This window comes from Melampsora larici-populina, assembly GCF_000204055.1.
Source record: "Melampsora larici-populina 98AG31 unplaced genomic scaffold MELLAscaffold_17, whole genome shotgun sequence".
Classification (NCBI taxonomy): Eukaryota; Fungi; Basidiomycota; class Pucciniomycetes; order Pucciniales; family Melampsoraceae; genus Melampsora; species Melampsora laricis-populina.
In genome coordinates, this window is record NW_006768781.1 from 650,170 (window position 1) to 675,580 (window position 25,411).

The window sequence follows — 25,411 nt, forward strand, 5'->3', positions numbered from 1 at the left end:
ATACTTCTGCCTTTGGGCCTTTTGCTCCATCAAACTTGTTAGGGGTAGCAATTTTTGGAGGTTTCACATGGGCGACTGGAATTACGGTAGGCGATACGGCAGGTACAGGGATTGATTGAGTAGTAGTTGACTCCGTCTGCTGAGTTTCCATAGGTGATGGCTGATTACCTGACATGTTCGCACCATTCTGTTCCAATGTCTTCTGCAATTCCATCCACTTCCTCTCGGCCTCTTGCCTCAATCGACTCTCCTCGTTCAACCTATTGTTCATCTCCTCTAACTTGTTCATCATCTCTTGTAAATTGATTTCCGCCATCTCAGTGCTTTCCGCGTCTTCAAATTCTTCTTCTTGTCCTGCAGGTGGACTATTGGGTATAATAAAGTCTGGCGTGGTGAATGCGTCCAGCGGGGTTAATAAGGTTTAGGATTTAAACTAGGACAGATTTTAAAGTTTTGAGTTTTAGAGTTTGGTGATTAATAAGCTTTTGAAGATCTATAGAGTTCCCTCGGATTTCTTCTTTGTTAATCTAATGTATTACTTCTTTCTTTTCTTTTTTGATATGGTCTTCTTTGAACTTTTTCTTTTAAACTTTTTTCTTTTCTTCTTTCTTCTTCCCCTTGGATCTTGAGTGAGTAGACTTAGCAATATGTTAGGACCAGAATGGCTTTGAGATGCAAGGGATGCGCTGAAGGGTGTTCTGGACGTATATATGGATTGTGTTATGGTCCCATTAGTAGCATATGCTTGTACACACACTTGGCACATTTGACTATTAGTCTGCGCACGCTCTCACTGAGCTTTTAGTCTTCATGTTGCAATCCAGTTCTTACGCTACTATCATCCTTGCCTCGTTGTCATCATCAAGCCATCCAAGTCTTAACATATTGCAACATCTACAACCTAGGTGAACGAGGAGGACTCTGAAGTAAATCAAAAGAAAAGAAGAAAGGAAAAAAAGAAGAAAGAAGAAAATCAAAGGTACATACAATCCAAGTTAGAAAGTTTAAAAGAAAGTTTAAAGAAAATTAAAGTTGGAAGATTATAGATTCCAAAAGTTAAAATCAATTTAAAGTTTAAAGTTTAGAAGACCAGCCCGAGGGATCACACATACAGTACCACCTAATCCTTCGACCAATTTATCACCAATCAACTAATTCTCTTGAATATCCTGCAGTCAATCAACTAGGATCTGTTTTCAAAACGCCTAACTTTACATTACCCCGCAGCTCCACCCCAAGTGAAGAGGAAGATAAGTTTGTAGACGCACCCAAAAACAAAACTATGTCTAATATAAATTTAGAGGAGGTGATGAAGAAGCTTGAGGAGCTGCGCACAAAGCTAGCTGAGGAAACAACACTCCGTCAGAAAGCGGAGATGGAATTGAGCCTCATGAGACAAAATCAGAATGCTCAAATGAAGCACAAGCAACCATCGGCTAGTGTACACCATCAACCGACTAGCCCCCAGATTTCTCAGCCTGCGAGACCTAAACCTCCAAAGATAGCAACTCCTGACAAATATGACGGGTCTAAAGGACCAAAAGCTGAAGTTTTTATGAATCAACTGGGTCTCTATATACAAATGATGTTATGAGCTTCAGTAATACAAGATCAGAGATGGTGATGTATTATAACTAAGATTGAACCGTGAGGATACAACAAGAGCAGAGCGGCGTGAGTCTAATGCCAGAGAGCTCTACTTGATACAAGCATTATGTTTATATGGGATCATAACACTACTTCCCCCTTTACGTCCGGCTCCCTCTTGCTGAGCTGACGTCTTTCCCCGGGCTAGCATTAAAAAACCCACGTGGGGAAAAAGCATTGCCCTCACTTTACCCTTCTTGTCCTCTTATAATTCTTCTCCGCATCAGGGTATCTAATATTAAAATCTTGAACTATATCTTGAGCGTTCTTTAAATTTCTTTCTGGCTCCCACGAATCTTCCTCTGCACCGTACCCTTTCCAATTGACTAAATATTCAATTGATGATCCACACTTTCTCTTGTTGAGGATTTCGTTGACTTCATATTCATTTTCTTCGTCAATGACGACAGGCGCTGGTGGAGGTTGGACTTGCCCATTGATGCTGCTTGGTTCGTAACGTCGTAATAGTCCTACAGAAAAGACTGGATGAACTCTTTTCATTGCTTCTGGCAATGTCAGTTTGTAAGCATTCTCTGATATTCGCTGAGATATTGAAAACGGCCCCAACCACTTATGGCCAAATTTTGCACTGGGTCGAGTTGTTGATATGTGTCTTGAGTCCAGCCAAACCTTGGTGCTGACTTCCCAATTTGGAGTTGCCTTTGTCTTCTTGTCGTAGTTATGCTTCATTGTTTCTTGTGCTAAGGCTAAAGAGTCTTTCAATTCGTTCTGAACGTCAGCTAGCTGTTTAAGCATGTCTTCAACAGCTGGGATACATTGCTCATCTGTAGGTATCCGCGAATATGAGCTGGGATACATTGCTCATCTGTAGGTATCCGCGAATATGAAACATCGAATCCGTAATTAGCCTTGAATGGTGAAATTCCGGTTGAGGTGTGTGGGCTGTTGTTATATGCAAATTCGGCCATATCGAGCAAAGTGGTCCAGTTATCTTGCTTGTAACTAACGAAGTGTCGGAGATATTGTTCGACTGCTTTGTTTGCTATCTCAGTTTGTCCATCCGTCTGTGGGTGGAATGCTGTCGACGCCTGTGTCACTATTCCTAGTTGATGATTCAGCTCTTTTGTGATTTTCGATATGAAAATGTTACCTCTGTCCGATGTTATTGACTTGGGGGTGCCGTGATACTTCCATACATGTTTGATCATCAGTGTAGCTAGTTCTTTAGAATCCATCGTTGTTGTGCATGGTATAAAATGACACATTTTTGTTAACCGATCCACCACTGTTAATATACAGTTCTTTCCCTCTGATATAGGAAGGTCGGTGATGAGATCATAGCATATATCAGTCCACGGTCCCGCTGGTATTGGGAGTGGTTGAAGGCTTCCAAAGGGTTTTGACGTTCTTGTTTTCACACGTTGACAAGAATGACATCCATCAACATAGGCGTTAATATACGCTTTCATTGAGGGCCAATGATATTGCTGTTTGACCAGTCGAAGCGTCTTCATTCTTCCTGGATGACCTGCTAATATGCCGTCATGTCGTGACTTTAAGATTTGAATTTTAATCTCATTATCATTTGGCACTTCTACCTCTCCTTTGAAATAGAGCACTCCATCCACATAAGTATACTCCTCCCAACTTGAATCTTCTTGCTGTTGACATATGTACATTAGTTGTTCTAATCGCTTATCTTCCTTAGACTTCTCTCTTATTTTGTTCATAATCAGCACGTCGTCCCATACTTTCTCAGGGTTTTCCTTGTTTAGTGCATAAACCATAGCTTCTCCCTTATGAAGTTTGTCATATTCGTCATCAAACATTTGGGACCAGTCGTCCTCCGGTACAAACCAATTGTCCGCGATATCTAGTTCTGCTATGAAAGCATCACTTGGTAGATTACTAGGCTTGAGCATCTGTCCGAACGTCAGTTTACAATCATCGGTTGGCTTCAGGTCCGGTCTCCGAGATAAGGCGTCCGGTTTTGCTGATTTCTTCCCAGGACGGAATCGTATCTCAAAATCAAAGCAGCCAAGAGTTTCCGCCCATCTAGCTTGACGGCGGGTTAACTCCTTCGTCGTCATCAATGATTCCAAATTCTTATGATCCGTATAAACAATTACATTCAGACGTTGTGGATTGCCTTCTAAATAATGTCTCCACTCTTTAAACGAAGCAATCACCGCTAGTAATTCCTTATCAAAAATCTCATAGTTTTGTTCTGCTTGAGCCAACGAGCGTGATAAGAAGGCTACAGGGTGGAGCTCGCTATCCTCGTCAGATACTTGAGACAGGACTGCTCCTAGGGCGTAATCCGAACAGTCGCACTCCAAGACAAACTGCTTGTAAGGATCCGCGATCTTGAGTACTGGTGCCTTAGTGAACGCGTCTTTTAAAGTCCTAAAAGCTTCATCTCTAGCCGGTGTCCACTCAAAGATGATGCCCTTCTGCGTCAATTCGTGCAATGGTCGTGCGATTCGTGAAAAGTCTTCTATGAATCTTCTGTAGAAGTTAGCAAACCTGATGAATTGTTGTACTTCCCCTGTGTTTTTCGGGACAGGCCATGCAGTGACGGCTTTGACTTTTGATTTAACCATAGAGATTTTGTTGTGTGATAACCAAAGACCTAAGTATGAGATTTCAGACTGATTGAACTTGCACTTTTCTGGTTTTAACCATACATTTGTTGTTCAGTGTTTCCAGTGCTTCTTTCACCGCATTCTCATGGTCTTCCCCTGGTCCTGTCTAATCATTATATCATCTAAGAGAGCCGGCATGTCCCTGCCTATACGATTGCCAAAGATGTCTTGTATGAAGTATTGGAAGTAGCCGGGTGCTCCTGTCGGGCCAAACGGCATGGTAAGAGGTTTGAACTGACCCGCTTTACATATGAAAGCCAGCTTTGCCTCGTCCCCTTCCCTTACACGTAAATTATTATAACCATTCCTCATGTCTAGTGCGGTGAACCTGTCTGCGTTCAGTAAACTATCTACAAGCTCCATGGTTAGCGGTAGTGGGTACTTGTTCTTCACTGTGAGTGCGTTCAATTTTCTATAGTCAAAACAGGGTCTTAATTTCCCGTCTTTCTTGCCTGTGAATAAAACCGGAGCAGCCCATGGCGAAGTTGTCCTGCGGATAGTACCCGTCGTAAGTCCTTCTTCAATCATCTCTTCCAACACTTCATTTTCTGCTGGTGATAATGGAATGACACGGCTTGCTTGAGGCGTTGCTCCTGGTAGTAGATCTACACAAAAATCGTAGGGGCGGTGGGGCGGTAGGACTCTGGATTTGGATTTCTCAAACATCGACAGGTACTCGTGGTATTCTTCCGGGACAAGGTCTGCAGCTGATACCTTCTTTACCTGCTCAGTCTTTTCTGCTGCCAGCTTCGCAGAAATATTCCATGACGCTCGCGCTGCATCCAATTGAGGTGTTTTCAGCACTGGCGGTTTCGGCAGGTAAGATCGTGTGGAGTTCAACTGCGGTGTCCTAGTTCTGTGAGTGAAATTCATGGAAAAATTTTGCTTGTTCACTGGTTTCTTTGAATCATTGACTGAAATTCTATCACACTCACGTTGCGGGGGTGCTAATGCATCAATTTTGACGCACACCCCCTCGTCATCTTTCCTAGCATGCCCTAGTCCATCCTGGTGGTCCGTAAGGGCTTTTTTCGGTTGTGACGAAACCAACTTGTTGGTTGCAACATGCATCCCTGCTTCTTCGGTGAGTTCTTCTACTTTTGTGATATTGTTATCGGTTCGGTTTACATATCTATTTGGGAGGGAGAAATGCTTGCTCATTGTTTTAACGGATAGTGTGGAATCAAGGCTTTCGAACTCACATTGCGGGGGTGTTAACGTGTCAACTTCGACACACACCCCCTTGCCACTTTGCCTAGCGTGCTCCTTCGACTCCACTCGGGACGTGATAGGAGTTGTTTTCGGTCCTGGCAAGGCTGCACATGCAACCGCAATGCTTGATTCTCTTGTGGGTGTCTTCAATGTACGCTCCCTCCAGTTGATCAATTCATGGTTTTTACTGATCCATTCTACACCTATGATGCAGTCGATGTTGTCCATCAGGCGAGAGATCAGGAAAGTGGTGGGTGTTGGTTCATTGGTGATTTTCAAAATGTGATGAGCCACATGGGTGATAAAGGATTGAGAGCCATTGAACCCTGTGACCGGTTTTGGTTTCTCAAGCTTGGTTGTCGAGATTTTGGTTTGTCGGACGAACTTTTCATTCATAACGTCATGGGTAGCGCCCGAATCAAACATGGCACAAGCAAAAAATTTTGCTTCTTGGGATGGGTCAAATATAGGGATGGTGGCGAACACACGATTATCATTCATTGCACAAGCATCAATTTCAATGTTAATAGCGCCTAGATCTATATTTGAATTATCCCCACTTAAGCTCAGGGTAGGAGCAACCTTCATCCCTGAGCTACGCCATTTTTCGACTCTTCAGCTCTTCCTTCCTTCACACTCTCTTCATTCTTCACTTCAGATGTACTAATCTTCGCTTCATTTCCACTCCTCATCTTTCCTTTCCATCCTCTTCTAAAGTAACTTCCCCCACACTCTCTTGCTCTATGACCATTCCTTCCACACTTGTAACATAAGTTCCCTTCAGTTCGACGGCGGTATTCCTCCTTAGATATTTGGAAACTCATGGCGGAACAGTCCATGGCATTTGGGTCTAGAGGCGTAGTTGTGTCTTTGGTATCAATGATTGGATCGTCTCCCCTTCGATGTAATTTATTGTCGATCTTGATGGCTAGTTCTGATATCTGGTCTAATGTCTTGAATTCATCCCTCACTATCAATACTTGAATTTTGGGTTTAAGGCCTGACTCAAATTGACTAATTAAGATATTGTCTGGCCAATTCACAATAGGGGCTAGATCGCCGAATTTAAGTGAGTACGCTAGAACAGTGCCAGTTTGCTTGAGTGATCTAATGGACCTTTCCGCTTTCGCCACCCTTTCCGAGTCAAAAAATGTTGCTTCAAAATGCTTAACAAATCCATCCCACGTCATCTTATCCTCCTCATTACCACTAATCAGCCGTTGAGTGACTGGCTTTGCCCATTCAGCACCTTTACTTGTCATATAAGATAAAGTCCAACCTATTTTAATCTGATCGTTAGGAAAGAGTGCTGGGTTCATTAAGATGTAAAGTCCTACTTGATTAGCGAAAATTTCCGCTTTTCTCCCTTTTGTTCCGTCGAATTTATCTGGTGTGGCGATCTTAGGAGTTTTAGTTGTCTGAATTACCGTAGGGGCGGTAGTCGTAGTTGAGGTTTCTACTCCTGAAGTACGGTGCCTCTCGGCTCTTAATTCAGCCAATTCTCTATCAGAATGTTGGCGTAACCGCGTCTCTTCGGATAACTTAGCATCCATTTCTTTAAGGCGCGCTTCCATCTGCGCCAATAGAGCTAACATGGGGTCGGATGTTGGTTCCGCGCCCGATTGTTGTGAACCTTCCATACTGTTTGCTCGGGATGGTACAGCTGACGAGAAGGCTGTACTGTTCGACAGGCTAGTGGGCCGACTCCGGGGTAATGTGAAGTTTGGCGTGGTGCTTGCGGTTTTTCAGATTAAGTTTGAATCGACTTGAGTTCACTGGATAAGAATAAGGTTGGTCGGGGGTAGTGCGGGATTGAGAATTGTTCTGCCACTGAATCAATGTCTTTAAGGTTTGAGATCTGGATTGATTGCGTTTATTAACTTTAAAACTTTAAACTTTGCTTCTAATATCTAATAACTTCTGATGATATTTTCTTCGATTTTCTTCTTCTTTACTTGTAATTTGATTTTTCTTCTAACTACTTGAATTACTTGAGTCTCTGATGTCTGATTTTGATTATGGACGGTTCAATATGTTATGAGCTTCAGTAATACGAGATCAGAGATGGTGATGTATTATAACTAAGATTGAACCGTGAGGATACAACAAGAGCAGAGCGGTGTGAGTCTAATGCCAGAGAGCTCTACTTGATACAAGCATTATGTTTATATGGGATCATAACAAATGAATCATGAGTCCTTCAGCAACGATCAGGCAAGGGTTGCGTTTGCGTTGTCATACACGACAAGCAAGGCAAACACATGGGGTCAAGTCTTTACAGATCAGCTCCTGGATACGGCCACAGCTCACTTAGTCACGTGGAAGATGTTTATCAATTCGTTTAAGGCGACCTTCTTTGATTCTGAACGAATCCCTAAGGCTGAAGATAACATTCGTGCGTTGAAACAAACCAAGTCTGTTACCAAGTATTGGATTAGATTCTCCGAATTGTCTTTAATAGTGAAGTGGCCAGAGTCTGTCTTGATATCACAATTTAAACAAGGTCTCAAAAGGGAAATAATGGTGCATATGGTCAGAGATGAATTTGAGAAAGTAGAAGATGCTGCTAAGATTGCAATTAAGATCGACAATAATATCAACAAGCGACACCAAGATTATTCACCAGCAAGTCAAGAGCAACATGCACCTTCAACACCTCTACCAGACCCAGACGCGATGGATTGTTCAGCCTACAAACTCAACATATCAGGCGATGAATACCGCCATCGAGGGAGCAGTGGAGCTTGTTATGCATGTGGCAAAACGGGTCATTTCATAGGAGATTGTCCATCGAGAAAGAGAGGAAGAAGTGGTTATTCAGGAGGTTATAGTAGTAGGTTTTCAAATAATTATAGAAGTAATGGAAATTCAGGAGGAAGAGGAGGATATTCAGGTGGTAACAACTCAAGAATAGATGAATTAGAAACTCAATTGAAAGCAAGGTTAGATGAGATAGACATTCAATTAGGAACAAGTTATAAAGGAAAGGAAGTGGAAGGGTGTGCTGATAATTCAAAAAATGGCGATGCTCGAGATTCAAGGTTGTGCCACCCTCGAGCATAGAAAGTTTGGGATTAGAAGGAAATATTATTGATAGTTTAGAAATGCATGATACAAGAATTATTGATATGATCCACCTCTTTGATCCCAAAACTGCCACAACAAAAATTGCCCGTGCCCTAGTTGACAGTGGGGCCACTCATGAAGCAATGAGTCAAAAGTACTTAGCTCAGACGTGCTTTCAAACATCTGAACTGCCACAGAAGAGAAGTGTGACCGGCTTTAGCGGTCACAAATCAGTTGTGACTCACACTGGAGACTACTGTGTCAACAACAAGAATGAAGAAACAACATTCATCATCACCGACTTACGCGACAAATACGACGTCATTTTAGGAATGCCCTGGATAAAGCGAAATCATAAGCTGATTGACTGGGGAGCAAGCCAAATTGAAGAATGAAGAACTCACTGAACTTGCAACTGCAACAGCAGTTTCGTCCTTACCGTCAACATCCTCGAAGGACCACGTACTGAGGCCCAAGGGGAACACTAGGTTTAGTGACAAGGGGGTAGGCTCTAGAAATAGCCCACACATACCCCCGCAATGTGAGTTCGCTATTCAAAACAATATCAAAGTTGAAGAAAAGATTAGCGATCAGGATCCTCTTTTGAATTTTAGGACAGATTCGACAGCAGAAAAGAAGACGACTTGCTCACTCAATGATCCGACAAAATCCTTGATAGACCACAAATTGAGGCTTGAGAGGAACACTAGGAACATTGAGAAGGGGGTAGAGTTTCAAGACAACTCACACATGCTCCCGCAGAGTGAGTTTGTTACTGCTCCTAAACACTTGAGTCTTAGAAATATTGGCAAGCATTTCTCTCCTTGTGTAAGATATGGAAAGACAGGAACCCAACGAGCATATGGACACTCGATTATGCCAAGACCCACACAATCAATGATAGACACTGCCTCAGCCTTGTGGAATGTATCAACACGACTAGCAGTGGAAGCTTCCAAGGACAAGATCAAGAAATCAGTGGCTGATCTAGTACCTGAATGTTATCATGAGTACCTTGGAATGTTCGAAAAGTCAAATTAAAATGTACTTCCTCCGCACCGTCCGTACAATTTTAGGGTTGACTTAGTCCCAGGTGCAACTCCACAATCAGGACGCATTATACCGCTATTGCCGAAGGAAACAGAAGTATTGAATGAAATGTTAGAAAAGGGTTTGTCGAATGGAACCTTACGTAGAACTACTTCGCCATGGGCAGCCCCGGTCCTATTTACGGGAAAAAAAGATGGAAACCTAAGGCCTTGTTTTGACTATCAAAAGTTAAATGCGCTGACAGTCAAAAACAAATATCCCCTTGCCTTAACTATGGAACTTGTGGATCGTCTACTTGATGCAGATGAATACACTAGCCTAGACATGCGGAATGGGTATAATAATCTACGAGTCAGAGAAGGAGATGAGGCAAAACTGGCGTTTACATGCAAAGCTGGCCAATTCGAACCTCTGACAATGCCTTTTGGACCTACCGGAGCACCTGGATTCTTTCAATTTTTCATACAAGAAATATCAAAAGCACACATTGGAAGAGATGTTGCGGCGTATCAGGACGACATTCTCATTTATACAAAACGTGGCGTGGATCATAAGAAAGTTGTTAAAGAAGTCCTTGAAATACTTAGAAAGCAGAATGTCTGGTTGAAACCGGAGAAATGCAAGTTGTCTCAGAAAGAGATTGTGTACTTAGGTTTAATCATTTCAAAGAATCAGATTAAGATGGATGAGACAAAGGTGAAGGCGGTGAGGGAATGGCCAGCACCAAAAAACCTCTCAGAGGTGCTGACGTTTCTAGGTGTCTCAAACTTTTATAGGCGGTTTATTCATCACTTTTCCAAGATAGCTCGTCCCCTTCACGAATTATCAGAAGACAACGTGAAATTCGAATGGACCAAAGAATGCGATAACACTTTTGAAACCTTGAAAAAATCCTTCACCACGGCTCCAGTCTTGAAGATTGCAAATCCGTGCAAACCTTTTATATTGGAACGTGACTGCTCGGATTTTGCTTTAGGAGTGGTTCTGTCGCAAGTATCTGAAGAGGACAATGAACTACATTGTAAGACCTACGGTCATTACACATCACCCAATACAAATACTTAATACTTAACACTTAAGCTTAAGCCTTGTTTTCATTTACTTATAAAGTTGTTCACGCGTCCCTCTGATTTCTGGTTCCTTAGAGATATCGGGACTAATCTCTTGCCCTTTATCATTCGGAACCAGGTAGGACTTCTTTCTCTATATTTCTCTACATTTCTCTTTTATCATTTAGTATAGCCTTCCTTAGGGATATCGGGACTAATCTCTTGCCCTTTATCATTCGGAACCAGTGCTTTCGTTGATATTGCAATTCACAGATTAGATCTCTTGGGTTCTAGAAAACCCTTTGCCGTGTTCTCACGGTGTCCCGTTCGTAGTATCGAGTGAAGGTTCCTTCGAACCTTACACTTTTTTTTTCTCAAACCCAAATCCGAGATTTTTTATATCATTCAAAATCAATTCAAAAAATATAAACCTTAATTGATACTCCAGGAAACCTTACTGAATGCACCACCTCGATTCTATTACGATCAACACCATTCACTGAGACCTGAAACCTTACATTACCCCACGTTCCGACCCCTCCTCTGTTCATCGTGTATGACGACACGACGACAGGCTCCACCCCCCAACCCAAAAGCACCGCCAGTACCATTGCCAGACCCGGAAGCCATCATCCGCGAGAACCGACGATTGGCACGCAGCTCTAGACCAGACCCAGCCATTGCCAGACTAGCCGCGTCGCAACTTCTTCAGACATCTTCTCGAGCCAGAACCGATCAGCCACCGCCTGCTACACCAAATCGTACCCATATCAAGCCTTCTACGCTACCACAGCTGCCTGAGTCCCGAGAAGAATCACCACTTTCTTCTGTACCTTCGTCGCCTACTCCTTATCAACAACACCCCAAACCCTTCCCAACGATGAGCGCACCACCTGACAAGCCAGATAATCCAGATACGGATCTGATGAAAGCCATAATCGAATCCCAGCTCGCCAGTAATCGTCGAATGGAAAAATTCGAAGATCTAATGATGAAGCTCATGACACCCAAAGAATCGACTCCTGGGACGTCTACCCCGGAAGAATCCAAACCGTCAGCTGGATTAGATTTAACGAAGTTCCGAACATCTGACGGACCGGTTTATAAAGGACCGTACCGTGACGCGGAGCCTTTTCTTCTATGGTACTCGTCGTTGAAGACGTTCTTCCGAACTAAAGGTGTGACGTTGGATACAGACCGAATCACACTAGTTGGATGCTTCTTGGAGGAACCGAACGCACATGCCTTCTACGAAGGAGGATTCGATCGTTTCATCAAGGGAACCTGGAAGGACTTTCTCGTTCAACTTTTTGACTCCTGCTTACCTAGCGATTGGAATAGTCGCCTGTTTGAGAAAGCTCAGCACTTGAAGATGTCACCGTACGAAGACTTCATCACTTACAGTACCAGAGCTCGAGGCATTCAAGTCTTGATCAACTTCCACACCGTCGTGATAAATGATCATCAACTGGCAACCTTTGTGGAGTACGGTATGATAGAAGAGCTGAAGACGGCGGTCAAGCTATGGGGATTTACGAAATCAATCAAAGATTTTGCTTATCATACCTTCGAAAATCAATGTGAAACACTTTATGCGTCATTGGTAGCCTCCCACGCCATCACCAAGAAGATCAGAGCCAATCCGACCACGTCGTACAACCACAACGCGTCGTATAGTCGCCCTCGAGCCGCTCCGACCAACACGACAGGCCGGCTAACCGATGAGGAGTTTACATGGAAAATTCACTTGTACTTAGATGTTCTGGGTAAATGCCACTTTTGTAAAGGCTATTGTGGCAGCGAATACCGAGGGTGCAAAGGCCCCTATGTCAGAGAGAAGGTCATCTTCCCTCCCGGGTATGTAGCTCCTCCCAAACCGGCGAATTACATTCCACCGAAAGCTAGATCGTCGCCTCCAGGAACTCATAATCAAGCCGGCCGTACCAATCAACAACCAGCTAGACGACCAGCGCCATCTTATGCGAAAGTAGCAGCGGCCGGAGAGTTCCCGGACCTTGACGAGGCTTCAGTAGCTGCATTACAAGCGCTAGACGAAGAGCTCGACCTAGCGGAAGCTGAAGGGTGCGTCCCCCCCCCAAAGTCCCCTCGCGTTATACTTGAATTCACCTGTAACGGCAAGACGTTACGAGCCCTCGCTGATCCAGGGGCCGAGGTCAATCACCTAACAGATCGGGCGGCAGAAGAACTTCACCTTAAACGGCGAAAGCTCGTGAAGCCAACGCACCTCAGCTTAGCGGTCGCTACCGAATCTTCCCCACCTCCTTTGACTCACTTCACCACAATTGATCTGACCGAATCCACGTCTGGAAGACAATTCAGCCGAACATACTGTAAGCTAGGAGATGTGGGAGGAGGATTTGATATGATTTTAGGGACTCCATTTTTCAATTTATTTCAATTCTCTGTTTCTATCAATCAGCGTGCTATTACTTGTGAGCGTACAGGATTCAAAATTTATGATTATCGAGTGTTGGAGGAATTGAAAGAAAAACACACCAAGTTATTGATCCCACGCATAACCAAGCCTATGAGAGAGTGTCGTGAGCCCTGGGAGAGAGAAGTGCGAGCACAAGGGGACCTATCAATAATGAGTGTGAATGAGCATAGCGAGACAAAGTTGCTTGAAGAGTTCAAAGATCTTTTTCCGATTGACATACCGGCGGTATCAGATGAAGCAGAAGATGAGGGACTGTTTGTAGACGGTTCATTTCCTGAGAAGATGCAGAATGAAAGCTCAAAGATTCGTCATAAAATCATCTTGAAGGATCCAGAGGCAACCATCACTGTAAACATCATTCAACTTCCCCAATTTGGAAGAGGAAAATGATTAATAGCACAGTTTTTCATAAAAGAATCTAATACTGCACACCTGAGCCATTTCACCCACACTACATATGCGCAGCAAGCTGAGTCAATAGTTGTCTATCATGTACATACAGGTCTGCTCAGTTTTTTGCCCATCAGAATAAATAAATCACATGTTATACCACATGTAACTTTTTCGACTTTGGAATTTTTTTCCCAAAAATTTACTACATATCATTCTGTAGCTGCTCAAGCAATATTGTTGAAGCTATGTCTTAGTAACAGAAAGTGTGTTACATGCAGTTGAGTTGATGAGATCACACCAAAACATTGAGTCAGTGTATGTAGTCAATCTTTTGGAAGCTTTTTTCAATCTGAAAGAAGTTACAGCATGTATTACATATGAAGAACTTATCCTGATGAGCAGATAACTGAGCAGAACTGTATGTACATGATAACCACATATTCACTGAGCCTGCTACACATATGTAGTGTGGGTGTTATGGTTCAGGTGTGGAGTGATAGACCATTTTATGACAAATCATACTCCCAATCATTTTTTCCTGCCCACTTGGGGAACCCGAATGATGTTTGCAGTGCATCAAAGAGAAACAGTACAACTACCCACCTAAACATATGAATGCGTGGAAGAAACTCATTGATCAACACGTTGCTGCTGGAAGGATACGCCGCTCAACTAGTCAATACGCCTCACCGAGTTTGATTATCCCAAAGAAGGACCCTACCGAACTTCCAAGATGGGTATGTGATTACCGTGTCTTGAATAGCCTGACCGTGAGGGACCGCGCGCCATTGCCAAATGTGGACAGGTTGGTCAGGCTGGTGGCTACAGGGAAGTTTTTTTCCATCATTGACCTCACCAACGCCTTTTTTCAAACTCGAATGAGAGAAGCTGACATACCTTTGACGGCCGTATACACTCCGTGGGGATTATACAAGTGGTGTGTTATGCCGATGGGACTTACGAACGCTCCAAGCACACACCAGGGACGTCTAGAGGAGGCATTAGGGGATCTTTTGAATTCAATCTGTGTAGTATATTTAGATGATATTGTGGTTTTTTCAAACTCACCTGAAGAACACGAAGAACACACTCGCAAAGTACTTCAAAAATTAAGAGAAGCAAATCTATACTGTAGCAAGAAGAAGACTAAATTGTTTAGAGATGAGATAAAGTTTTTAGGACATTGGATATCAGCAAAAGGGATTAGAGTAGATGGGGAGAAAGTGGAACAGGTACTGAATTGGAAGAAACCTAAATCAGCTAAAGGTATCAAGAAGTTTTTGGGTACCGTACAATGGATGAAGAAATTCATCTGGGGCTTAGAGAAATACGTGAACAAACTCACGCCGCTCACCAGTACTAAGCTCGATGCATCAAAGTTTGTCTGGGGACCGGCAGAAGATGAGGCCTTTCAGAACATCAAACGCTTAATGGCAACTTTACCTCACTTGAAAAACATCAACTTCGACTCAGAGGACCCGCTGTGGCTTTTTACGGACGCAAGTCGGGCAGGACTAGGAGCTGCATTGTTCCAGGGCAAGGAATGGAAACTGGCCTCGCCAATAGCATACGAATCACGACAAATGACGCCAGCGGAAAGGAATTACCCAGTCCACGAGCAGGAATTGCTAGCGGTGATGCACGCTTTGCAGAAATGGCGCATGATGCTGTTAGGTATGAAGGTCAATGTTATGAGCGACCATCATTCCTTAACCTACCTGCTCAAACAACTCAACCTTAGTCGACGACAAGCCAGGTGGATTGAAACATTAGCGGATTTTGATGTAGATTTCAAGTATGTGAGAGGTGAAGATAACGGTGTAGCGGACGCGTTATCACGAAAAGGATGTGATGAGGATGAAGTGGAAATAGATGGAATCGAGTGCATTGCAGCGCTAGTAGAAGCTGGTCCAACCCTCTCGCCTCAACTGAGAAAGCGAATTTGTGAAGGGTATGAGAGGGACTCTTTCTATAGCGCGGTTCTCTCAGCTTTACCTCTTCGTGACGATTGCTCGGTTCAAGAAGGCCTTCTTTTCATCGAAAACCGTTTATACATACCCTGTATTGATAATTTACGCATGGAACTAGTAGACGAAACTCACTCGAGGCTAGGCCACTTAGGATACCTCAAGACTATAACGGATTTACGTCGAGAATTCTTTTGGCCACGGATGGCGAAGGACGTAAATGAATTCGTGAGATCTTGTGATGTCTGCCAGAAGACAAAGAGTCCGACGCAAGCACCGTTAGGAAAAATGCTGACTCCAAGTATTCCCAACAAACCTCTCGAGTGTCTTGCAATCGATTTTGTAGGACCGTTGCCAAAAGTAAATAATTATGACATGATACTGACGGTGACTTGCAGGCTCACGGGCTTCACTAAACTCATCCCATGTGGCCAAACTGACACAGCTGAAAAGACCGCTACTCGATTCTTCTCAAACTGGACCAGCCTGTTTGGACCCCCTACCACGATCATCAGCGACCGCGATAAAACCTGGACGTCGAACTTTTGGAAAACCTTGATGCGACGCAGTGGGATCAGTTTTCACATGTCAACCGCATTTCACCCACAAGCGGACGGTCGGAGCGAGCGTACCAATCGCACTGTAGGACAGGTTTTGAGGTCATTCACGTCCAAAAGACAAGGAAAGTGGTTGGAGTCACTGGCGGCGGTAGAGTACGCCATCAATGGGGCTGTTAATGTGGCAATCGGGAAATCGCCGTTCAAGCTCATGTTCGGACGCGAACAGTGGTTAATCGCAACAGGTGTAGCCGAGGAAACGGACCCGGCAGCTCTGACACGTTGGTTCAAGACGAGACAGGACGCCTGGGCAAATGCTCGAGACGCCCTATGGACTAGTCGCGTTCAGCAGGCGATACAACATAACAAACACTGTAGGACCACTGAGCCATTAGAACCAAATTCGTGGGCGTTACTGGACTCAGGTGACTGGAGAGGTCGTCATCAAGGAGGAGAAATTTGAAGGCCCTTACCGAGTCATCAAGTCTTCAAACCACGGTCAAAATGTCGAATTAGAACTCCCGTTGGGAGACAGGCGTCACAATGTATTTCATGTTTCAAAGGTGAAACCGTACGTCGAGAGAGCTATGGGAGGGGTGAATACGTCGGATTCAAGAGGTCAGGAAGTAAGTTCCTCTCCTCTGTATGCACCGCCGTAGTATACTACGTAAAAATCCGTCAAAACAACACCTCGGCCACGCTGTGAGCACAACCTTTTCGGTATTCTTTTTCTAGGTCACCGAGGCAAATGGACAGCGGAGAAGCATATTCAATTTTATTCACCCTATCAAGCTCAACTACAAGTCAAACCTTCAGTTATTTAATTCCTTTCTTATTTTTTCTTTTCTAATTTTTTCTTTTTTAATTTCTGTTTAATTTTTTTTCTCTTGAGTATGCTTAATTTTTCTCCTTTCTCTTTCTTTCTTCTTTTATTTTCAAGTCTCAAGCCTTGTGGGGAGGCTCCGTACAAGGCATGCTCTATTCTTTTATAGGAGGGGAGACTGTAAGACCTACGGTCATTACACATCACCCAATACAAATACTTAATACTTAACACTTAAGCTTAAGCCTTGTTTTCATTTACTTATAAAGTTGTTCACGCGTCCCTCTGATTTCTGGTTCCTTAGAGATATCGGGACTAATCTCTTGCCCTTTATCATTCGGAACCAGGTAGGACTTCTTTCTCTATATTTCTCTACATTTCTCTTTTATCATTTAGTATAGCCTTCCTTAGAGATATCGGGACTAATCTCTTGCCCTTTATCATTCGGAACCAGTGCTTTCATTGATATTGCAATTCACAGATTAGATCTCTTGGGTTCTAGAAAACCCTTTGCCGTGTTCTCACGGTGTCCCGTTCGTAGTATCGAGTGAAGGTTCCTTCGAACCTTACAATGTTCTGCTACGTTTTCGACAGATACCTCGGTAGGGGCATTCCAGGGTCCTCACTAAAGGTTTACACTCAACCACAATTCAGGATGAGCCCCGAGACCCGCCAAATTGGGAATCCCCGCGGTCCGTCCCGGCGGGTCGGGGGGTCGTTCTGGCCTCTGGATGGTCCCAGACCCTCGGGGCTGCTCGGTCCGGGGGGTCGTTCTGAGGAACACAAAAAAGCAATTCTCCTTGGGGAACCCGAGGAAAATGGCCTGCCAGGAAGATTGAGAAATGTGCAATTTGAACAGCAGGATTGTGTGTAAAAGTAAATACAAAATGAGAAAGATGTACAAAAACAGGAAGAACAAGCTAAGTACTCAAAATTTTACAATCCTTCTTGATTCTCGAATCGCGAGTGGTCAATTTCACATATGGATCTTCTCATAAGTAATCCACTCAATTTCATAAGTCATCTCGTTCTTGCTTGCTTCTACCCAAGAATCCAATCCCTGCGTGAAATGTGCCAATCTTGATAAGTCCCATTCCATGACAAAGACCAACGGACAGGGGAAATTGAAGTCTTGGAAAGGTGACGGCACGCTCAGCAGGATCTGCCGGGAATTGTTGGGGACTCGGGGTTTCCCGGTAAATCCCCGTAGCCCGGCAATTCCCGTTGGGGGTCAGGGTCCGGGAGTCGTTCTGGATCTCAGCGAAAAAAAAACCTTGGGGAATGGCGGGGTCGGTTGCCGTTCTGACTTTTGAAAAAAAGTTGGTAGGCCGGGCAGGTCAATCCCCGGCATTTGGGGGTCGGGGCTCATCCTGAACCACAATCAACATAATCAACGACTTTCTCTCAAACAGATTGACTAGACTAGCTTTCAACGGATACAAGTCAACCCCTTTCAATTTAACGCACGGCCTCCCTCAAGGTTCACCGCTATCTCCCCTCCTGTACCTCATCTATAACTCATCACTCCTTGACATAGCTAACTTGATGGAGTGGGCAGAGGCTTTGGGCTTTGTTGACGATGTCATACTCCTTGCAACAGCCTCTGATCCACACCAGCTACAGTCAAAAATGAAAACGCTTCACCTGTGGCACCTGTATGAAGAGACTTACAAGTCAGTCATACAGTGTACTTTATGACCAACTGAGAAGCCGGACTTTGGCCTACAGAACACTCCAAAGTTCTGGAGCACACGTTTTCATTGTGATAAGTCATGAAGATCATAAGTTTTCCACTCTTTTTCAGCATATTGTTGCAATCCAGGAAGTGCTGATCATATGCGCACAAACTTTGACATTGACCTCCAAGTCCAAAAATAAGACACCCCCAGAGCGCTCTGAGCTGACCTTCAGAGCGCTCTGAGACCCTCCAGAGCGCCCAGAGCTCACCTTTAGCGTGCTCCAAGTTCACCCTCAGAGCACTCTCAGTTCACCTTCCATGCACTGCTCACCCATCTTGCCCTGATTCCCCCTCAGGGCGCTCTCATGAGTCTCTGCCCAATGCATTATGGGACTTGAGTCGGGCTTTCAAATCTTTTGCAGATTTGGAAGTGCTCTCACTCAAGTCTGTACCTGCTGCTCAAATCGGTACCAGTCCAAATTGGGATTGACTTTGGATCCTCCTTGTTCTATTTCAAAGCTGCTTGAGGTCTCTGAATTTATCTCAAGAACAATTTTTACAGATGAAATAAGGTGTTCCAAAGCCAAAGCAACAATGAACTTCTATCCAATTCACAAGTTTCCAGTCATTGATTTGGTTAATAGGTCTTGACGCTTAATCCTAGAAGATTATTTGAAACCAGGTATCGATCAAACTAACAGTCAACAGTCATGACTGTATTGTTAGTTGTCTTGTCATACGCATACCCTTACTATGTCAAATACACCAAATCTAGGTGTTCAAACATTTGAATGGGTGGAAGGCTGTGGAAGGCTGTCTTTGATCAATGTAGACTTTGATGAATGATGAATCATTGATCTCATTGATTCGAAACCAATTGAATGAATCATGATTTCAATCATCATTAACCAAGGTTGAAACAAGTTTCAATAATGATTCAATATGATTGAATCAATAAGGTTGATTGGAACTATCAAGGACGAAGTTTAGTTAATTTCTCATGAACTGAGAATCATACTACGGTTTAGTGTAATTACATTGTTATTGATTGAATTATGATAGGATTGAATCAATGAGGTTGGTTCAAATATGATTGGCAAAGGATGAAGTTTGGTAGAGTTTGGTTGGTTCCTTGAGTTAGGAATCCATTCTCAAGAGAGGCTCTTATATTTTTCTCAGTAAGGTATCCTCCCCTTGCTTAGTTTTGTTACTAAGTGAGGAGAGGATCAGATATGGGCGGTAGGTTCCAGGGAAGCTTCTCCTTCCTCTGGAACCTGATGCATGGATATGTTACTTGAAGCTAAGGGGAGAGTTCATCTCTCTAAGGTTGAACTCTCTACCAATAGCGTCTCGTTTCTCCTTGACACGTCACACGATGTTTTCTGTGAGGGAGTAATTGGGAGAGTTGTTTGTTTAGACTCTCTGAAGTGTTGTGGGGTGGGAGGGTGGATGAAAAATATAAGGAGCAATGATAGGGTTCTTACACTCTTTAAACGTTGATGTAACAGTAAGGAAATAATTGATAGGGAAAATTGAGAAATAACGGCGGACGAGGGGACAAACCAATAAGGAGAGCCTTAGGTCAAATACCTCTTTGACTACTGTTGCGTTTGTATCTGGAATGACTTGTTTCATCTAATCCGTAGTTCCTCGGGGAACCTAGCTCTCTATTGGTGAGTCCGCTATTCCTTTAATTGTTCTCTTTTTGATTTCTAACTAAAGAGCGCGCATTCCCTTCATGGACCAGTCTCACAACTCGTGCCTTTTGTAAGAGGCAATCACACAACAGTTTAGTTTGAGTAATACATAGTGTTTGAATTGACCTAACTTGAGAGTACCAATTTGATAGCCTCGCTTGATATTTCTAAGATCAAATCAAGGTGCTCCCAATGCTCATTATTTGATGATTTTTCATTGTGTCAAGAGTTTGAGCAAATTTGAACAAAACAGGGAACTTGAAATTTCATAAAACAGGAGTCCAGAACCGGTCAAATTCTAAAGGAAAACAAAAAAAACAAAACACAACGATCTTGATTTCAAATTCTCAAGGAAAACAATAGAGCAAAACAAAAAAATCTTGATTTCAAATAAAGGAAGACAATAAAACAAAAGAATCATCATTCAAGTTAAAGGCAAACAATGAATTCAGACAAAACCTGGTAAAACCTCCACTTTTTGGCTGAGGAGATGTGAGTTTTGACCAACCGAAGTTTCGCCCTCGGGACAATAACTTTCCAATCTCATACACCACAGGAGGCTTCTGTGTCTGCAGACCGCCTGCTGTGAAGGCCGTCTGTAGCTGGGCCTCAGGGCGTCCTGAAATGGTCTTAACCCGTCTCAAAATGGTCTGCAAAAACCCCGACCTTTTTGAGACCGCATTAGACCATTCTGTGACACCCTGTGGTCCAGCTACAGACGGCCTTCGCGGCAGGCGGTCTGCAGACACAGAACCCTCCCGTGGTGTATCACTATTGATTTTCTGTGACGTAATTGCTTTTTTCGGTCTGCAACTGCTCAGTGATTCAAGCTTAACCACTACCAAATCAAATTAACGGTCAGCAATCCACCTACACCCCTTGGAATGACAACTAATTTACACTTTTTAAAAATCCTTCGTCATCCTTGGACTATCCACAGCCTGTGCTAGGGACATTGATACAAGAAGTCTGTTTTGAAATCTTCCATTCAATCTTCCATTCATTGATATTTTGTTTTTGATTGACTTAAAATAGACTGTGATTGGATGACACCATACTGACATCTAACACCACTCCCTTTACCACAGGAATCACATCGAGTAGTTCAGTGATATGGGGGTTTTGCTAAAAAGCATCGGATTGGTCAGTATATTGCACTGTTATCTTCATAACTCGGTTTAGTCAATTTCTTCAGATGTCTTGATTGAAATCCTTTCCTGATTACTCCTATTTTTTTCCAAATGATAGTACTGCCACTTTCGAAATTCAATACGGACGAGGCATCTCCATCTTTTAGTCTCACAAGCGACAGGGTCAATCAAAGACTCGTCTCAATCAGAGACACCAATGGTATCAGAACCTCGTGAATCCGCAGTGCAAGAAGCTCATTACAATCTGACTACTAAGAGAAATCAGGATAAGAATACTACGGAAGATGCGGACTTCAATTTGCTGAAGAGGATGTTGGCGTCTAAATTGAATTTAATGTTTGTGGATCTTGATCATCATATCGGAAGTCGGTTCTCGGTCAACACCCTATTCAAGGAAGTTCAGAAAGGCATTCATGAAATCTTGGTGAGTTGATAGCGACTCCCCTCTTATGCTCTCGATGCATCACCGACCTCGAGAAACCTACTTTCCATCAACTGATGTTGGCCTCATGATCTCTCAAAACTTCATCCTGAGGATATTCTCTGTCCACAAGCCCAACTAACTCAATCTGCATCGGACGAGCACGCACGATCCCAATCAACTTCATGCTTGAACTCGCACGTACTTCAAGGACCCGTGATCAGTCACCATTGTTGAACACATACAAGGACACAGACAGTACCAATTGTGTCATCGGATGTAAAATTCCCGCAAGCGATATCGAATGATTTCAGACTGTCTCATCCTAGGACTTGGCCGAAATTAAAGGTACAGCGAGCATCAAAAGTTGAGAACGAAAACGAGAACAGACCCATGTGTGAATCGGTCGATGTGGTCAAGGCCCAGGGTTGTGAGTTGACTTTCAAGATGGTGGTACCAAACTCTCATCTGTCTTCTGGAAGTCGCTCACCAGCCCCAAGACATAATCACATTTATTCAAGTGATCGAAGTAAGCTAAGGATCTTTTTTCTGTACCTTCTGTCTTCATTCTGTTCTATCACAGTTAGATCCACTGTCCACCTTTTCATTTCGATTTTGGATCTTTCTCTCTATCCTTATTTATTGAATCAGGGTGGGTTGTTTGTCCTTCATTGATCAGTTCCGACTTGATTTAGAGCATCCACTATGGTGGAAGGGTTTTATCGTAAATTTCGCGGTCCCGACCGCGAAATTTGATCATGCGTGTTTTACCTAAGTTGGTAACCGCATGAAATCGACTATGGGATGATGTTAGGTGTGATTTATCGTAGATAAATCACTGTGAATCAATCAGATCCACAGTGGTTTGATTTTGGAACGAGTTAAATAATTAAACTCCCAAAAACCGCCGGTCTCCTTCCAATGCCTACCTATGCAAGACAACAAATCAATGCTCTTTTCGAGTCTATGAACGATGATGAAGAAGAACAAGACCATGATGAAATGATATTCAACTTCCTGTTTGACCGCCCTCCTACGCCTCCTCTAGAAGCCCACACTCGCATTCACATAGATCGAGACCGCGCTCGACGTGCTCAGCAACTGTTCGATGACTACTTTGCACCTAATGCTAGATACGAATCCAAGTTTGAACGTCGATTCCGAATGAGCAAAGACCTGTGTTTAAGAATAATCGAAGATCTACAATTACATGACCGATTCTGGGTTCAAAAACCGGATGCGTGTGGAGTGATGGGACTCACGGTGTATCAGAAGGTTGTCTGCGCTTTAAAACAGCTCACTCTTGGAGTTCCAGCGGATGCAACCGACGACTATGTTGGTATTGGAGAGACAACAGCTATCTTGACTCTCAAGCTTTTCATGAAGCATATCAATGAAATATACGGACCGGATTACCTTTGACCGCCAAATGCTGAGGAGCTCATTCGGATTACGAAAGAATATGAACTATGTGGCTTACCTGGTTGTAAAGGAAGCCTCGATGGTATGCATTGGGCTTGGAAGAACTGCCCACTTGGATGGAGCGGGCAGTTTGAAGGAAAAGAACACACACCAACTGTAGTTCTTGAAGCGGTTGCTTCTCAAGATCTCACAATCTGGCATGCGTTCTTTGGAACGCCAGGTTCGTTGAACGATATCAACGTATTGAACCGATCGTTTCTCTTTGCTGATTTTCTCAAAGGTTAGTTCATTTTTTTTCTCTTTTGAGTTCATAAGTTGATACCTGGCTTGTTCAGGACATGAAGATGAAGTCCATTTCATAGTGAATGGACACGAGTACAAACATGCCTATTATCTCGGAGATGGCATCTATCCAAACTGGCCAACCATTATCAAAGCTCCCCGAGATCGAGAAGCTCCAGCGGCGAGAATGTTTGCTACGGCTCAAGAGGCTGCTCGAAAGGATATCGAACGGGCATTTGGCGTGATTCAAATCCGATTCACATTCCTTCAAATAGCATGTCGCATGTGGCAACTGGTCAATATGCACGCCACTATGATGTGTTGTATCGTTCTACACAACATGATAGTACAAGATCGAGGCTCACTCGATCCAGTTGTTGAAGAATACAACTCATTGACACAGATAGTACCAAGAGTTCGAGATCCTGCGGTCGCCAATACACTCGCTGCCTATCTTCAGAACACTCTACTTTTGAGAGACTCAAACGCTCATTCACAGCTTCAGCACGACCTCACAATGGATCTCTGGTTGAAAGCAGCAGGTCAGTAGATTGGTTGATAATAATAACTATTTTGTATTGCCTAAATCATAAAGCTACACTGTATGTACATGAACTATGAGATAGTGATAATAATATACATAGGATTTATAACACCTGCCTATTCATACTTTCGAGCTACTTCTGCCTTCATACTACGTAAGATCTTCTTTGAAAGCTCATCTGGACAATCTTCCTCTTTAGCCTGAGCGATCTCGAGATCCCTTCCTTTGGTTTCACTAATCATGAGACTGTTTGCAATGCGATTTGACTCCTCGCTGGCAGCTGCTCGTCGAGTCGATGCCAAAGTTGATGCCGCCATTGCCTCTAATCGTCCTGATTCATCAACAACTGCTCGCTTAGCATCGAGACGTTGTTTCTTTGCTGCCTTTCCACCCATTGGTCGTTCCCCACTGCCTTCAGGTTGTGGATGATTGACTGATTGGTCTGTGAGAGGATCCTCAGTACGAGTCAAGGAAGGAAGAAGTTCTGGTGGTGGTGGTGGAGGTGGATGAAGTTGTTGATTGATGAGGTGAGGATCCCATTTGGGCTCGTATCGAAGCTTCTGCCAAGCCGCGAGAAATTTGAAAGGATGTTTCTGCTCAGCTTGGTAGATCTTCATCGCGTCGGAAATCCAAGTATCAGGAGATGAACCAGATGGTGGGTCGTGCTCAATACGAGCATAGACACCAGAGAACTTCTGGGTTTGTGGATTCATTACTCGCCACCTGAGGGAAGAAAGTTTGTCAGAGCTTGGTTTCTAGACGCTTTGATTGAATTGAGTACGCACTGTCCATTGCACTGCTTGGCTGTTCGAGTTGTGACCGAGTGAGCCTTGAAATGCTCTTCAATAGCTTTGAAAAAGGCGTCCCCTTTCATGTTGTTCGAGTGCTCTGGTCGAGTGCTTGTGGCAACCCAAGAGACAGCTAGTTGTTCCTGCTCGGGTTCACTCCAGTTGACACGAATCTGGCTGTCGGGCTCTGGTGTTTGTGTTGTTGTGTTTTGAGACGGTGGAACAGACATTGAAGTGATGAATCTAGAGGTTTTTGGAGTGACCTTTGGAAGAGAGACGAAGTTTTGAACAACAGCAGAGTACAGCGTATGGAATTTGGATGGATGGATGTGTGCTGTTGACCAAAATGATGCGTCAAATCCTACAATAATCCGTGCTTCAGGCTTGTGTACATTTACACAAGCTTGAAGCATGATTTGATGCAATCGTACGGACTGCAAGTCTAAAACAGGTCCATAGTGGACCTGTGTATAATTTAGCGTCAAAGTTACGATAAATCACTTGGTTACAGCACCCATAGTGGATGCTCTTAAGTCGCTTTTAGGCCCACCAGCATTACTTATTCTTACTAATATGTAACTCATCTCTTTCAACATCTTA

The 25,411-nt window shown here is 43.6% G+C and overlaps 1 protein-coding gene across 1 annotated transcript; it reads left to right on the forward strand.

Annotated features, from left to right (window-relative positions):
- Positions 1-21,050: 21,050 nt before the first annotated feature.
- On the forward strand, positions 21,051-22,741 carry MELLADRAFT_71838 (uncharacterized protein; the record flags this gene model as incomplete). Its single annotated transcript, XM_007409704.1, has 5 exons — positions 21,051-21,060; positions 21,144-21,170; positions 21,292-21,379; positions 21,452-21,778; positions 21,909-22,741. The coding sequence occupies 3 exons, from the start codon at positions 21,317-21,319 to the stop codon at positions 21,915-21,917; spliced, it is 399 nt and encodes a 132-aa protein (XP_007409766.1).
- Between the last annotated feature and the right edge of the window lie 2,670 nt (positions 22,742-25,411).